Source organism: Camelus dromedarius, chromosome 22 (assembly GCF_036321535.1).
Source record: "Camelus dromedarius isolate mCamDro1 chromosome 22, mCamDro1.pat, whole genome shotgun sequence".
In the NCBI taxonomy this organism is placed as follows: domain Eukaryota; kingdom Metazoa; phylum Chordata; class Mammalia; order Artiodactyla; family Camelidae; genus Camelus; species Camelus dromedarius.
The window spans coordinates 19,240,130-19,253,262 of NC_087457.1; the positions used below are offsets into that span (position 1 = coordinate 19,240,130).

The 13,133-nt window shown below is 43.5% G+C and overlaps 1 protein-coding gene and 1 long non-coding RNA gene across 4 annotated transcripts in view; one reads left to right on the plus strand and one right to left on the minus strand.

Moving 5' to 3' along the window:
* The window catches only part of MFHAS1 (multifunctional ROCO family signaling regulator 1), a 73,175-nt gene that overhangs the window by 57,201 nt on the left and 2,841 nt on the right, over nucleotides 1-13,133 (plus strand). The window contains exons 2-3 of one of the 2 annotated variants that reach the window (XM_010995689.3): nucleotides 3,841-3,967; nucleotides 8,844-8,954. In XM_010995689.3, the coding sequence (XP_010993991.1) occupies nucleotides 3,841-3,967; nucleotides 8,844-8,871 (155 nt within the window). In that variant the 3' untranslated portion in view covers nucleotides 8,872-8,954. The remainder of the gene's footprint in view (nucleotides 1-3,840; nucleotides 3,968-8,843; nucleotides 8,955-13,133) is intronic. The other variant, XM_031440183.2, reaches the window with a different exon arrangement.
* The window catches only part of LOC135318906 (uncharacterized), a 92,392-nt gene that overhangs the window by 47,528 nt on the left and 31,731 nt on the right, over nucleotides 1-13,133 (minus strand). The window lies entirely within an intron of this gene.

Here is a 13,133-nt window from a genome sequence, read left to right on the forward strand (position 1 = left end):
TAATCTTTAATGACTACAGAGAATTCTGTCTTTCGACTGTGTCGTAGTTTGTAATCAGTTCCCCATTGCTGGATATTTGAGGGGGTTACCAAAGTTTTCACTGTTTTATAAACAGTGTTGCTATGAGCAATCATTGTATAATTTTTGTCAGAAAGAAAGGCTTACTTCCTTGAAGCAAGTTCCTAAAAATGGAAATATACCAGGTCCCATGTGTATTTCTCCTTACCCTATTGGTAATATATTTTCTGTAAATATAACATTTATTTTTTTATAGCTCCCACCAACTTTGGGATTTATCTTTTTTTGCTTTTGCTAGTGATGACAGATGTATAATAAATCTTTTTTTTTTTTCATTTGAAGTTTTCACATGTGTGGCGAGGTGTTTTGCATGTAGATAATTTATGGTCTAATCCTCGTATACTGTTTTACCAGAGAATCTGGGTTCTGATCATATATTCACATGAATTCTTTATATTTGGAAGAGTAAGCTTTTAAAAAATCTTTATGTCTATAATAATAGTGTCAAGAACTTACTAGATGCCCCATGTTTCCTTCTCGTGTGTTATCTAATTTAATCATCCCAGGACAGTATTGTACAGTCATTAAGAGTGGAGTCATCCTGGGTTCAAATTCTGGCACTACCACCTCCCCCTTGTGACCATTGGCGGATATTTAACCCGTGAGCCTTTTCTATGTAATGAGGATAATTGTACGCACTTTATCAGGTTGGCATGAGGACTAAGTGAGATAATACATTTATAGACTTAGTGCATAATAAGTGCTCAGTAAATGTTAGCGGCTGCTGTGATCATTGGGTTTTCTTCTGGGGTTAGTTTGATCTTCAGCTTGACATGTGCCACAGCACGATGGTAAAATAGAGCACGCGTACTGTTCTCCATCCTGATAAGGAATGTTACTGGGTCTTTTGAGTCAGTGTTCCCGGCACTTCCAGGTCTTTTCCAATCCTGCAGCTCAGTGTTAGTCTGCCTTTCTCATTCATTCTCTAGCATCTCATAACTTCCTGGGGTCACCCACCACGCAGGACGATAGTTCTTTTTTTGTGCACTTGACTTGCTTGGATGCAGAGACCCTCTGCTCAGAGGCTCTGCCTTAAGCTCCTGTATCCCTGCTTCTGCTGCAGCTCCTCACACAGTAAGACCTCCCTAATTAGATGCTCAATGAATAGCTGTACTTTGATTTGAAAATCAAGTTTGTGTTAAGGAAATTTGAGATGATTCACTTCTATTTTAGTAGCTAACACATGTTATGAGTCACTCTTTGAATTATTGATAGGATAGATTTTTTTGAGAGGAAAAAGCTGCTTTTCTTACTTTCTTAATCTAGCCACTAGACACATTTCTTAAATCCTCAGAATACTGGCCCCATGCAGTATCTTGCTGGCATCCTAGAGACTGCGGGCTGTTCTGTTTCTGCTCAGTCTTCCATAGCAAGTGAATTTTTCATATGCATGGAATTTCTTGGTGCCTTAAATTTTTATATTATTTCAGTGGCTGGCAACGCTGCTAAGGGTAGGACCCAAACAAAACCAGCTCCCTGGTCCTGTGTGATACTGGGAATCTGAGATGGGGGGCAGTAAAGCCCTTGGTTTAATAGAAATTGATAACCAATGCTTTATAGTCAACTGCACACTACTTCACATTGTCTGGGAAACTGGTCTTTTCACCAAAACCTACAGTGTATCCAGCAAGGAAGCCAGCTGTGCAGGGATGGGTGCCCAGGGCGGGGGCTTGACCTCTACATTTGTTATCCTGGTCTCTTGGGCAGCTGCACCCAAAAGGAGCAAAGGCCTGTGTGTGAAATTCTAACCAGGAATTTTCAGGGAAACCAGAGATTCCTAGTCTGTATTAAAGCCTTCGGGGTAATCTTGGAACAGAAAGTAGAATTGAAAATATCAGGTGAGGAAGCAAGGGAGGGCAGTCCAGGACCATCCCAAGCCTGGGGTGTTCAGAGCATTCTTTTGGTACAGTTCTAGCCCTGTAGTATGTGGTGGGTTGGTTGGTTTAAAGCTCTCTGTGGGACTTGGAGCAAAACTGTTAAACTCGAAGAGTTTCTGACTCGTTAAGTGGTATTTGGGCTGGATAACTTCCAAGTTTTAGTCTGCTGTAACATGCTCTAACTTTGCTTCATTTTATGACTTCGATAGCATTTAATGCTTATGTTTTTAATTTGCATTTTTATATTTTGACATCTTTCTCTAACTGATGTTAGAGCATAATTCTGATACCCACGTATCCATGATACAAGCTAATGATGCTAAATTAACTTTTGCAGTCATTTTGGTGTTCACAGTAGTTTGGTTTTAAACTACAGTTTTAATTTTCAAATTACATTCAGTTGATATTGTGCAAAGCCAATAAAAGTGTTCAAACCAGGAAATAATTGTCTTTCATAAAAGTACAAATTTGCCAATGTTTAGTTCATTATTTAATGATAGCATTTTTGGCTTGCTCTTCTAGGAAAGATGTGTTCTGGAGTAAGAAAGGAGCCCCCACTTTCGGGGTGTGTGTCAGAGGGTGGTGGCAAAGGGTAAGGGCCCCAGAGATGGGTTCCCAGGATCACATCCCGAGTCACCCCTTGCTAATAACTCTTGCTAACTCTTGACTTGGGGTACACCACATAACCTCCCTAAATATTAGCTTCCTCGTTTGCAAAATGAGGATTAACCTTACAGGGACATTGTAAAGATGAAATAAGATGTACATTTAAAGTTCTCTGTTCCGTGCTGGGGCTTGCACATGCTCTATCCATGTGAATTCTGCTGAAGGGGAGATGTTTAGAAATACGGTATTTTGAGGCAAAGAATTTTTTGTATCCACACATGTTGCATATACTTTGGAGTCCCGAGAATTTCAAATCAGTAATCCAAGTGATGGCTGCCATAGAGTTGATGTTTTATTTTCAATAGCATCTTTCCCCAGTTAAATATGTTTTGTGTCCTTGGTTTGGTTTATTTACTTTCTGGGTATAAGTAGGGGAATTGGGGTAATAAGGTACCATCATCAGTCAAAAGCTATCTTTTTAATTCTCTGAGCAAGAGCACTGTGCTAGCTGCAAAAACAGAGACAGGTCAGGGTGCTGCCGGGAAAGGGGACAGTGGGAAGCAAACTAAGAAATGGGAGTTATCACTGCTCTTAGGGATTTAATGATCTAGTTGGAAAGATCCGGGGCATGCAAAGTACACAGGTTTCCTTTGGGTGTTGGGGTAATCCATTAAGTTAATTGTCTGTTTTTACTAGTCCCCATTACTCATGAGATAGCATTGTTGTTGGGCCTTTCAAATCTGCACACATACCTACCCAGGAAATCCTCCTGCCAGCACGAAGCTAAGCTGGGCTGTGCACCTTGATAACACACCTAGTCAGCTGCATTTCCAGCTCGTTAATGCAGGGCTTTGTTGCAAGGCTGCCACGAATCCCATCTGCCCTGAATCCTAATTATGAACACCTCCTTGGCAGCCTGGGCTTCTCTGGGCTCTAGGGATCCTGGCTCAATTCGCCTCACCGTCTAGATAAAGATCTCTGGAGTCTGTCTGTGGAAAGGAAGGTGGAGGGAAGAGTGGCAGAGGCTGTCTTTGTCTGGAACGGTGGCCTTCCTGCCATCACCGCTCCTCATGGGGATGCAGACAAGAATTTAGGCAGCGACAGTGAGCACAGAGCCGGTTCTGCCCTGGGTGCACATCTGTTCTCTGACTGCAGACCCTTCCCTTCCTCACCACCTGCCCTCCTCCCTGCTTCCCCCACCCCCAGTGCTGTGCTTCTCAATAAGGTGGTCCTTTTCTTGAAGCAGCTCTCACTAATGCATTTTTCTCTCCTCCTGCAGGGGAGTTGCTGAGTCAGCCCAGACCGGAAGGAGTGGCAGAGATCATTTGTCCCAAGAACGGCAGCGAGCGGGTGAATGTTGCCTTGGTGTACCCACCCACACCGACTGTGATCAGCCCCTGTTCCAAGTGAGTTCCGGATGCGCTCGCCCGTCCCGCACTCCTGAGCCCGCCTCAGCAGTTGTGATACCAAAAAGCCGAGTGACAGTACCTTCCCCAAACCTTGAAAACCTCCCCTAGGGCAGACCTGGTACCCACCTGCCATCAACACCAAGGCTTAAGAGAACTTTCATTTTTTTCTTGTTTGTAATTTATTTTTACTTTTGCTGATAAAAGTCAGACCATTTTAAATAGCTTTCTTGAGATATTATTATTTACATGTCATACAGTTTACTCATTTAAAGTGCATGATGCATTGTTTTTTAGTATATTTGCAGGTAGATGCAACCTAAAAGAGCAGTTTTATTTTTGATGGATAGTCTTAATTCTGTCGTTGTAGAATTAAGTGGGCCATCGCTTCAGAAAACAGTGAGAGCCTCTTAATAAGAAAAGCTGGCAGAAGAATCTCTAGTAGATCTTTTTTTCCTGTTGATCTTTGATTCTCTATCAGTTCCTGATAATCAGAGGCTGTGAAGTTTGCTCCCACCTTCCCCAAAATGGACTTAGAGACATAGAATGTACACACGTGAACTCACTTTTGCATACAATGTTAGCCTAGTATTAAACTCAAACTGAGATAATAAACAGGTAAAACTCATCTGTATGGGGTTTTTTTGTTTTGATTTTTATTTTTGGTAGTGCTAAGAACTGAACAGGCCACTTTTAAACTGAGATGAAATACCTTTTTGGGAGCAAATCTTGAAAAGTAGCAGTCCCAGGTCTCCCTGGAGATCTCGTTACCTGGGTGAGATCAGCAAGGTGGCTTATACTGCAAAGTATGCATTGCAGGAAACTTCCATTTTTCTTCCTAGTTGACCACAAATATTTTTTTTTTCATATCTAAGCTTTTTATAGGGAGGTTGGGAAGTTCACATTTGAGAATGGTGACCTGTCATCGCATCTTGAGAAACTTGCTATCAGGCTGCATTCCTGCTAGCTGTGTGTGATAAAGCTCATGCCTTCGCCCCTCAGGTGTCAGCTTTCCTGCCTTTGGCATGCTCTCTGCAGAGGCTTTCTCATTCATTAGCAGCTGCTCCTTTTCTCCAAACCGGGTGACTCATTAGACAGAGCAACTCTAATCCATCTTTGCTGGAAAATATCACTGAACACCCGAGGGAACCTCTTCTCTAATGCTCTTCTATTCAGAATGCTTTTTAAGGTAACATGCACATAGTATAATTCATCACTAATAATGACCCTCTGACATTGTGAAACCTGGAAGTGCTTCTGAGGATTACATAGTAACTTCATATGAACCAGAACATTCCCTTGTGCTGAACGTACCAGCCAGCAGGAATTTTACCAGTTCTTTGACTTGGTGTACACTAGTCCTTTTCTTTCAGATGTGTGTAAGGTTAGGAAAAAGGGATATTATAGAAACAGTAGGATCTGGAATGGAGGGAAACAGTTGATCCATACGCTTTCCACGGGTGTAGATTTTCCTGAGCCAGGAGAGACTGTAACCTCTTGTTTTGCTGTAGCCACTTGGCATTTAATAGGCGGGATAGATAGAAATAGGAATCAGAATATCCACTTGCACAAGAAACCGCGGTGGCGCCAAGCCAGCGTTTATCGGTGTCTTCTCACGGGCTTCTTGTACTGCCACAGAGAGACATTTATCCCAACCTGCAGAAGTGCTGTCAGCGCCTCTCCCCCAGTTTATCACACCTAAAATGAACAAGCAGCTTTCAAGTCTTGGGTAATCGGAGCCACATGGCCTGAGACATCTAGATTCTGGAGGGAACACGTTTAGGGACTGAACTACTTTTGACCTAGCTCTGTGAATAGTTTTATTTTGAAATGGATTAAAAAAAAAAAAAAAAGGTCTCACACAATGGGTGGCAGGTGTAGAGGGTAAGTCTCAATTCTAAATGAAGGAATATCCTTGAGAACAAAGTGAAAACAGGCCCAGCGCAGCCCAGTGGAAGCTCAAATTTACAAGCGACTGGCAATGCATTGGAAGTAGGGGATTTGGGTACCAAAGAGGAAAGCGGCCCCAGGAGGTGGTCATTAGGTCAATATAGCTTTGGTCTGAGCCTGAGAGTTCGACTTGGGGTCTCAGCTGGCAGTAGAAATGGGGAGACTGGAGCTATTGCCCTGGCTTTGCGACTCCAGCCCCTGTTGACTTAGGCAAGTCACTGGAAAGTGGCCTTTTACTTCTGTCTCTTCCCCTAAAATGCAGGTCGATGGTCAAGATCAGACTTTCTTGACCAGGCATGTATATCAGAATTTCCAGGGCCAGGGACTAGTCTTTAAGAAAAGAGGAGTGACTCAGATGATTGTCATGTATGTACCGGACATGCTGCTCTCTCAGATCCCTCCGTGGCCCCAGGGGTGGCCTCCCTGGCCAGTGGGCCTCATCTTTGGCTACAGAGCCTCTCTCTAGTCAGTAACCAGTTGTCAGCACTAAGGCAACATTAATCCATGCTGCGCCAATTGACCCAATCCCTTCCACCCCAGCGTCACCCTTACAGCTGGACATGTAATTTGTTGGCCAACTCAGGAAAGGATTGAGGGTGACAAGGACGAGAGCTATTAATAATTATACCAGGATGACAGGTATCATCTGGAACCATCCCAGGCAAACCAGAATCATCATCCTACTCTTACGTCATTGATCTAGATCATACAGTGGTTTTTAAACAGGCATTTCACGCTCTGCTTTGACCAGTTTACTCCTTTCCTTTTTAGGTCAAATCAGAGACTTGTCATTAATGGCCTGCCTTTGACCACATATAAAATAATGATGCTACTATGCACTTTATAAAGAGAAACCATTGATGACTTACTTGATTGGATCTTTCTTATAAATTCCAAGTTTTTCTATTTCTCATTTTTAAAAATTTAAAAAATTTTAAATACCCTACGGAGAGTGACAGAATAAAAGAGTAGGTAGCAATTTTTTAAAAAAAGAGCAAACCTGACTTACGCTCATAGTCTCCTTGATTGATAGTGAGATCTCTACCAGCATTCCATCGGGAAGAGGTTACATGAACTGAATGAAATGCCCGTCCTTCTGCACCTCACCCTCCGGGGAGAAAACTAGCATTTGAGTGGCTTCTTGGCCCCTTTGCTGATTATTGGATAGAAATATGAGTCATTTTCAGGTTTTGGCAATCCTGGGCTGATTTTCAAGGATATTTGCTTTTGAGAGGAGATGAAAACTCATCTAGAAGCAGATTTGCTGGGTTGCTCTGAAATTCTGAACTCCTTATGGATATGGATTGTCTGATACATTTTTTAAACCTTTATTGGGGTGTTACCTTCATCCCATAAAGCTTGCCCATCCAGTGACGATTCACATATTTACAGAGTTGTGTAACCGTCTCCACAATCTCATTTTAGAAATTTCATTTCCATCATTCCAGAGAGAAGTTCCGTGCCCATCTGCAGTCACTTGTGCCTAATAGAACACCTAGTTCCATGCAGTCAGTACATATTTTTAGTGCTCCTTTCAGGAATGCTTTTGTTGCCTGGTGTGTTGGTATTAAATAGATTTGTGAGTTTTAAAGAAATTCGTATAAACACTAGTTATTCGTACCTGGCCCAGTTCAGTCTAAAGTTAAAAGGACGCTGACCCTTGGACATTTGGGGTCAGAAGGGACAAAAATACACTTTCAGTGGGGAAAGGAAGGAGAAAGTAGAAGGATAAATTTTTTTACATTTATTTAAAAATTTTTATTTGTGAGTTCTTGATTCCATCCTGTTGCTCTTGGATTGAGACACTTAAAATTCTAGTTTGGAAGGGAAGTGTGAACTTTGGGCAAATGTCAGCTTGCTGTTTGCCTTTCATTTTTAGATACCTTTTAAAATATTTCTCTTATTTCTGAAGAGATTTATTTCCCTCCTTTACTAATTAAAGCATATTGTCTGAGAAACTGCCGCTTAACTCAACTTACCTACTGATTTTCATTTTAAAGACAGAATTCAGCAGGTTAGCAAATGCAAATGTTTTACCTTAAAACATACTGAAATGCAACCCACAGCCTTCCATGTGGTTTCTTAATGGACCGGTCCTGAACATGCAGGAAAGGGGAATGTGTCATTTTTATTTCCTGATGAGTGCCACTTCTCTCGTAGTGCTACCCTGTCTGTCCGTGGAGAGGTGGAACTGAAGGAGCAAGCTCATTCTGATCTGGGCAGATCATTTGTTACAGAATTAGAAAAAATGGGCTGGTTCGAAAATTGTTGGGCAAAGCTTTCTCCTTTCTGGAAAGTACTACTGCTAATAAAAGACAAGGCTGACACTGCATTTCAAAACTGCTCTTTAAACCTGGATTATTGCATATATACTGTAGTTTCCCAATTCAAGCCAACAGCTCAGTAAGGTTCCAATTTCTTACTGTTTATAAGTATTCTCAAAAGCATAGTGATTACTTTGCACAGGAATTTTGGCAGTTACTTTGTTATGACATAAGGATATTCAAGACCAGTTCAAATAAGCCTTTTGTAAAAAGTAGGATGAAGATTTGGTAGCCTTTATCTCACCAAATAAATATGCGAAGTATGTTTAACTGCACTAAGATCAGTTAGTCTGGACTTGATAAAAAAGTTTTTTAAAAGGAATGGATGAATTTGGCTTAATCACAATGGAGACTTAAGTGATCTCAGAATTTTAAAACATGAAGCGTGGGGATGGGATGATATTTCAGAAGGAAAGGAGGCTTGAATGTGGAGGTTGCCTGTCGGGGGTATCATTGATTTGCATTGATTTGTTTTGTTCTTTGTAAGAGTAAGACAGTTCATTGCCTTGCTACTTTCACAGGCTGGGACAAACAGTGGTTCTTTGATAATTTAGTCTCCCATCAGCCACATTGACACTGGAATTTGTTCCCTCTCTGCTTAGGTATCTCCATACTTTCTTGGACAATTAAGTGGAAAAGATAGTGCTTCTTTCCCTTATGCCATCATTTTTACTGTACCCACTCTGTGACTTTAGGAGCACCAATTTTTAAGGGTAAGTCTCTGGGAAGCAGAGAGGGTTTCTTAAATAGGTAAGGGCTTTACAAGGACTTGGAGAGTTTAGGGGAAAAAACGGGGAGGATGGGTTTGGGATGAAGAGACTCCATAGAGCAGGGTATTTTAAGATGACAGATCTTTTACTTATGCAGAATCAAGATATATTTGGGAATTAAGAGTAAAGAAACTGCTTGACTCTTTTGCCTGATTTGCTGTACTGCATGTATTAGTAACCTTTGATCCTTTTTGGAAAAAATAAGCGATTTAAAAAATTTTAATGTTAGGCAAGAATCTATCAGGAAAAGCTCAAGTTGATTAACACAGCAAATAGCTTTTTAAAAGCAGTGTTTATTTTCTCAAGGCAGTTTGATGGGCTCTGGGGTCAGCATCCTGAGTTTGAATCCTGTGATTTGTTAGTGCTGTGACAGGTGCAGGTTTCAGAAGCACTGTGTCACGGGGTTTTTCTGTGTGCATTTAGGGAGACCTCTGCAAGGAAAGCACTTAGCATTATTCCTTACACAGAGTAAGCAGCGCTCAATAAATTCAGGTGCTGTTATTTCTACTAGAAATATTAGTGCTGTACACTGTGGATGATACAAAGGTAATTTAAAAAATTTTAAATGCAAATATAGATGTTAGAGTAAAACCCACTCACTGACTCACCTAAGATTGTTTGGCTTCTTAATTGAGGTGCCTGCACAAGGCAGGTGAGTGTGTGTGCTCAGTAGGTAAGTGAGCACGTTGGCCCACCTTCCCCTCCACCACCACGATGGGGTCAAGGTGAGCTACACGGAGATCTGCTGACCAGGCTCCCTGCAGACTGAGTAAACCTCGGTCTCTGAGCCCACCTTCCCGGGAGAGAGGAGATGAGTGGGATCAGTCCTTTGGTCCTGTAGTGCCTGTGCCCCCGGTGCCGGGACAGACTCCTACAGTGCAGGAATGGAACTTACTACTAGAGACGTAGTAAGGCCAGCATGTCTGGAAATGACTGCTGTTCAAGAGCTACTTTATTAGGGCTCCTTAGAAGAGGGGCACGCCATGCCTTGGGGGTGCTGTGCGGTGGGGCACCTGGGCCAGTGAGGTGGCAGATGGAGAGGGCGGAACTGTGGGAGGAGCCTGGACTGTGGTTTCTGCGGGAAGGTACTGGCAAGGCAGGGTCGGGGGAGGTAGAAGATGGGCAGTTTTGGAGCACTTCTGCGGGCTCTGGGGCATAGACAGTCACGGTTGTCTGGAGCCTGGATCTGGGGTGATTAGGGCAGGTGGACTGTAGCGTGAGAACCCGATAAAGGAGGTGGGTGGAGGTGTGGGCTTGGGACTCGTGGGTTTGTATTTGAGACACATGCTCACACTTGAGTGGTTTACGGTCTCTGGGAACTAACTGACTGATGCTGGGAGGGGCAGTCCCTCCAGGGTGGGCAAGGCCCCGGAGGTCAAAGCATCAGAATACAGAAAATCCAAGACCTGCTTAATACAACATGGTATGGCTTCATTTTCAGCTTGACCTTCTAAATACCTTGAATGCTTTTGCTGGACATAAGGAAGAGCAGGTTCCGTAACCTGAGAGGGTTCTGGCTCTGAGCACCCACGCTGACCTCTGCCTTCAGCTGCGGGCCTCTTCCCATCGCCCCTCCGTGGCCCCTCCCTTGGATGTCCCGTGCACTGCGCAGGCGCACGTTACAGCCCTCGTCCCACAGAGCTCTTCATGGTCTGGGCCTCCTGTCCCCGGTGATGGCACAGCTTTGCACCAGCTGCCAAGTTAGGAGTCTGTCCACTCAATGCTTCCCTCTCGCTCTTCCACTGAGACCTGGTACCCCTCTTATCAGTGTGTCCTGAATGAGTGAATTTGGCCACTGAACTCTCTCTGGCCCACGCTTTCCTGTCAGTGCAGCTGTCCTGCCAAGATCCCAACTGGCCTCCTTCTCGCTAGTCTTTGTCCTTGAAACCAGTACGATCTTTCAGTGTCAGACGTTATCACTTCTTTCCGTATTTAAAAGCCTCGACTGGCTTCTTGGTGGTTATGGGCTTAAGTTCAAAATCCTGGGCACGACCCACAGGGCTTCCCAGTGAGACTGGACCCCACTTCTGACTTGTGACACTCCCTTACTGTGGGAGGGCCAGCCTCATCTGACTTCTGGCTGCTCTCAGTCCACAGCTAGCTGCCACCCCTGCTCTCCTGCCTGATGAAGGCCCATCATCCCCGAGACCCGGGTCATGTGTCACCTCCTCTGAGAAGCTATCCTCAGTCCTGATGTAATCAGACACTCTTCCCTTCATGTCTTCTTCATGTGTCTCATATACCTCCGTTACAGTGATGATCTCACAGTAGCTTGGCTATTTTTTTGCCTGTAACTTTTTCATCACATCTTATTCCTCATTCCTTCCGTGGATCTTTGTGGAGTATTTGCTCTCTTAGCCATTGTGCCAAGGGTTGAGGGTACAGAAATAACAGATTCTTAAGAATCTATAAGCCTCCTTGGGGAGAAAGGGAATCAAAGGCAAAACCAGACAAACCTGTGAGTGTCTAATTCCTATTAAAATGTGATACCTGTGGCGACAGGTATATGGCACAGAGAAGAAAGAACTTTGGTGGGGAGGGGCACAGTTCACTTGTGGAGCGCATGCTTAGCATACACGAGGTCCTGAGATCAATCCCCAGCACCTCCACTTAAAAAAAAAAAAAAAAAAGAAAGAAAGAACTTTACCAGAAGAATTGGGGAAAATTCCAGGAAGTAGCAGAGGGCGAGTTTACTAAGACAGAGAAGCAGTGAGAGGTGGGGAGGGTTGGTGATTGGATAGTTCTTCTCTTTCCCCAAGAGCCTGAATGAGAAAAAATGACATCAATGTGGAAAAACGTTCAAGCCGGTTTTCCTTTTTCTCCCTTGAACTCTGGACAATTCCCTGGGTGCCCGAGATTACGTACCCTTGTGGTTCTCAGTCTAAAGAGTGGCTCTGGGGAGCAGACAGCCAGACACAACTGTCTGTGTTTCCCAAGGTTTGTTAGATTCAGCAAGAAAAACATTTACACAGCACCTCTCCACCATGAAGCCAGAGCCCGCACGGCCAGAGTTCACTGCTTGGTTGGGACGAGTGTTTTCACATTGCCGTCCTCTTCCCACTTAGAGTTATTATATTGTTACTAGACTGTGAGGCAGTTTTCAAACCTTTCTCTACTGGGAAGTTTACTATATTAATAGATCTTCAGTCTGCATGGCTGAGGGCCACAGAAATGCGACTCTCTCCCCAGGGCCCCAGCTATTCCAGCCTTGCTTTGAGCTGTCAAGCATACTTTGGAGTCAAATAACCCTCTTTAAAGGCCTGGCCCTGCGCTCACTGGTGTGTACCTTTGGAGAAACTATTTAACCTATTGGAACATTAGCTGCTTTCTTGGTGAATGCACAGCAAGGCGGAGCGCACCTACGGGGTGCTGTGGGTTAAGGATTCGGTGCAGCTCCCAGCGTGTAGTAAGTGCTTAGTAAAAGGAAGGTGCCTGTTCTGGGTGATGGTATTCGCATTATGCTCGGCTGACTCTTCTGTGGACTGAAGTGATTGATGTCTTAGGTAGACACTAAATTGCCAGTTTCCTTAAAAGCAAGCAGCGTTAAGAGAGATGTGGTGTGAAGGGTGGGGAAGTGGGTCACAAGCCCTTCATGTCTTTATTAAATGTTGCCAAACACTTTTAAAAACATCGCATGTTGCATGTCGTTACAGAAAAGCTGAAGGACAGGGTGGGGGCATGTGACGTGTTTTCGTCTAACCATTTTGTCTGAATTGAAGGCCACTTTTGTTTAGTTAGCTGAAGATACAGCAGTTTCATCATTTTATATTCACCCAACTCCATTTTATTTGACTGCCTTCTAAAGTAAAATGCTTTTTAGTCCAGATAGACACCCATTCTCAGTTGCTAGTGTATGTTCCTACTCGTTGACGATTAGTGTGTGTCTGTGTGTGTCCATGTGTGTTTCTTGAAAGGAAAACAGTGTTGTGTTTAGAGCTTGGGGCTCTTAATCAGAAATCTAGTTGCACTGTGGAATTACAACAGAATAGGCAGTTACAGCCTACTTAGTCTATTTCCCTCTTTATGCCTGAACTTCATGTCGCAAACAGAAATGTTTGACGAGGTGTCTAGTAAAAAGCCTCCTTCCTTTGTAGGAATGTTAGTTGTCTGACGTTTACCATT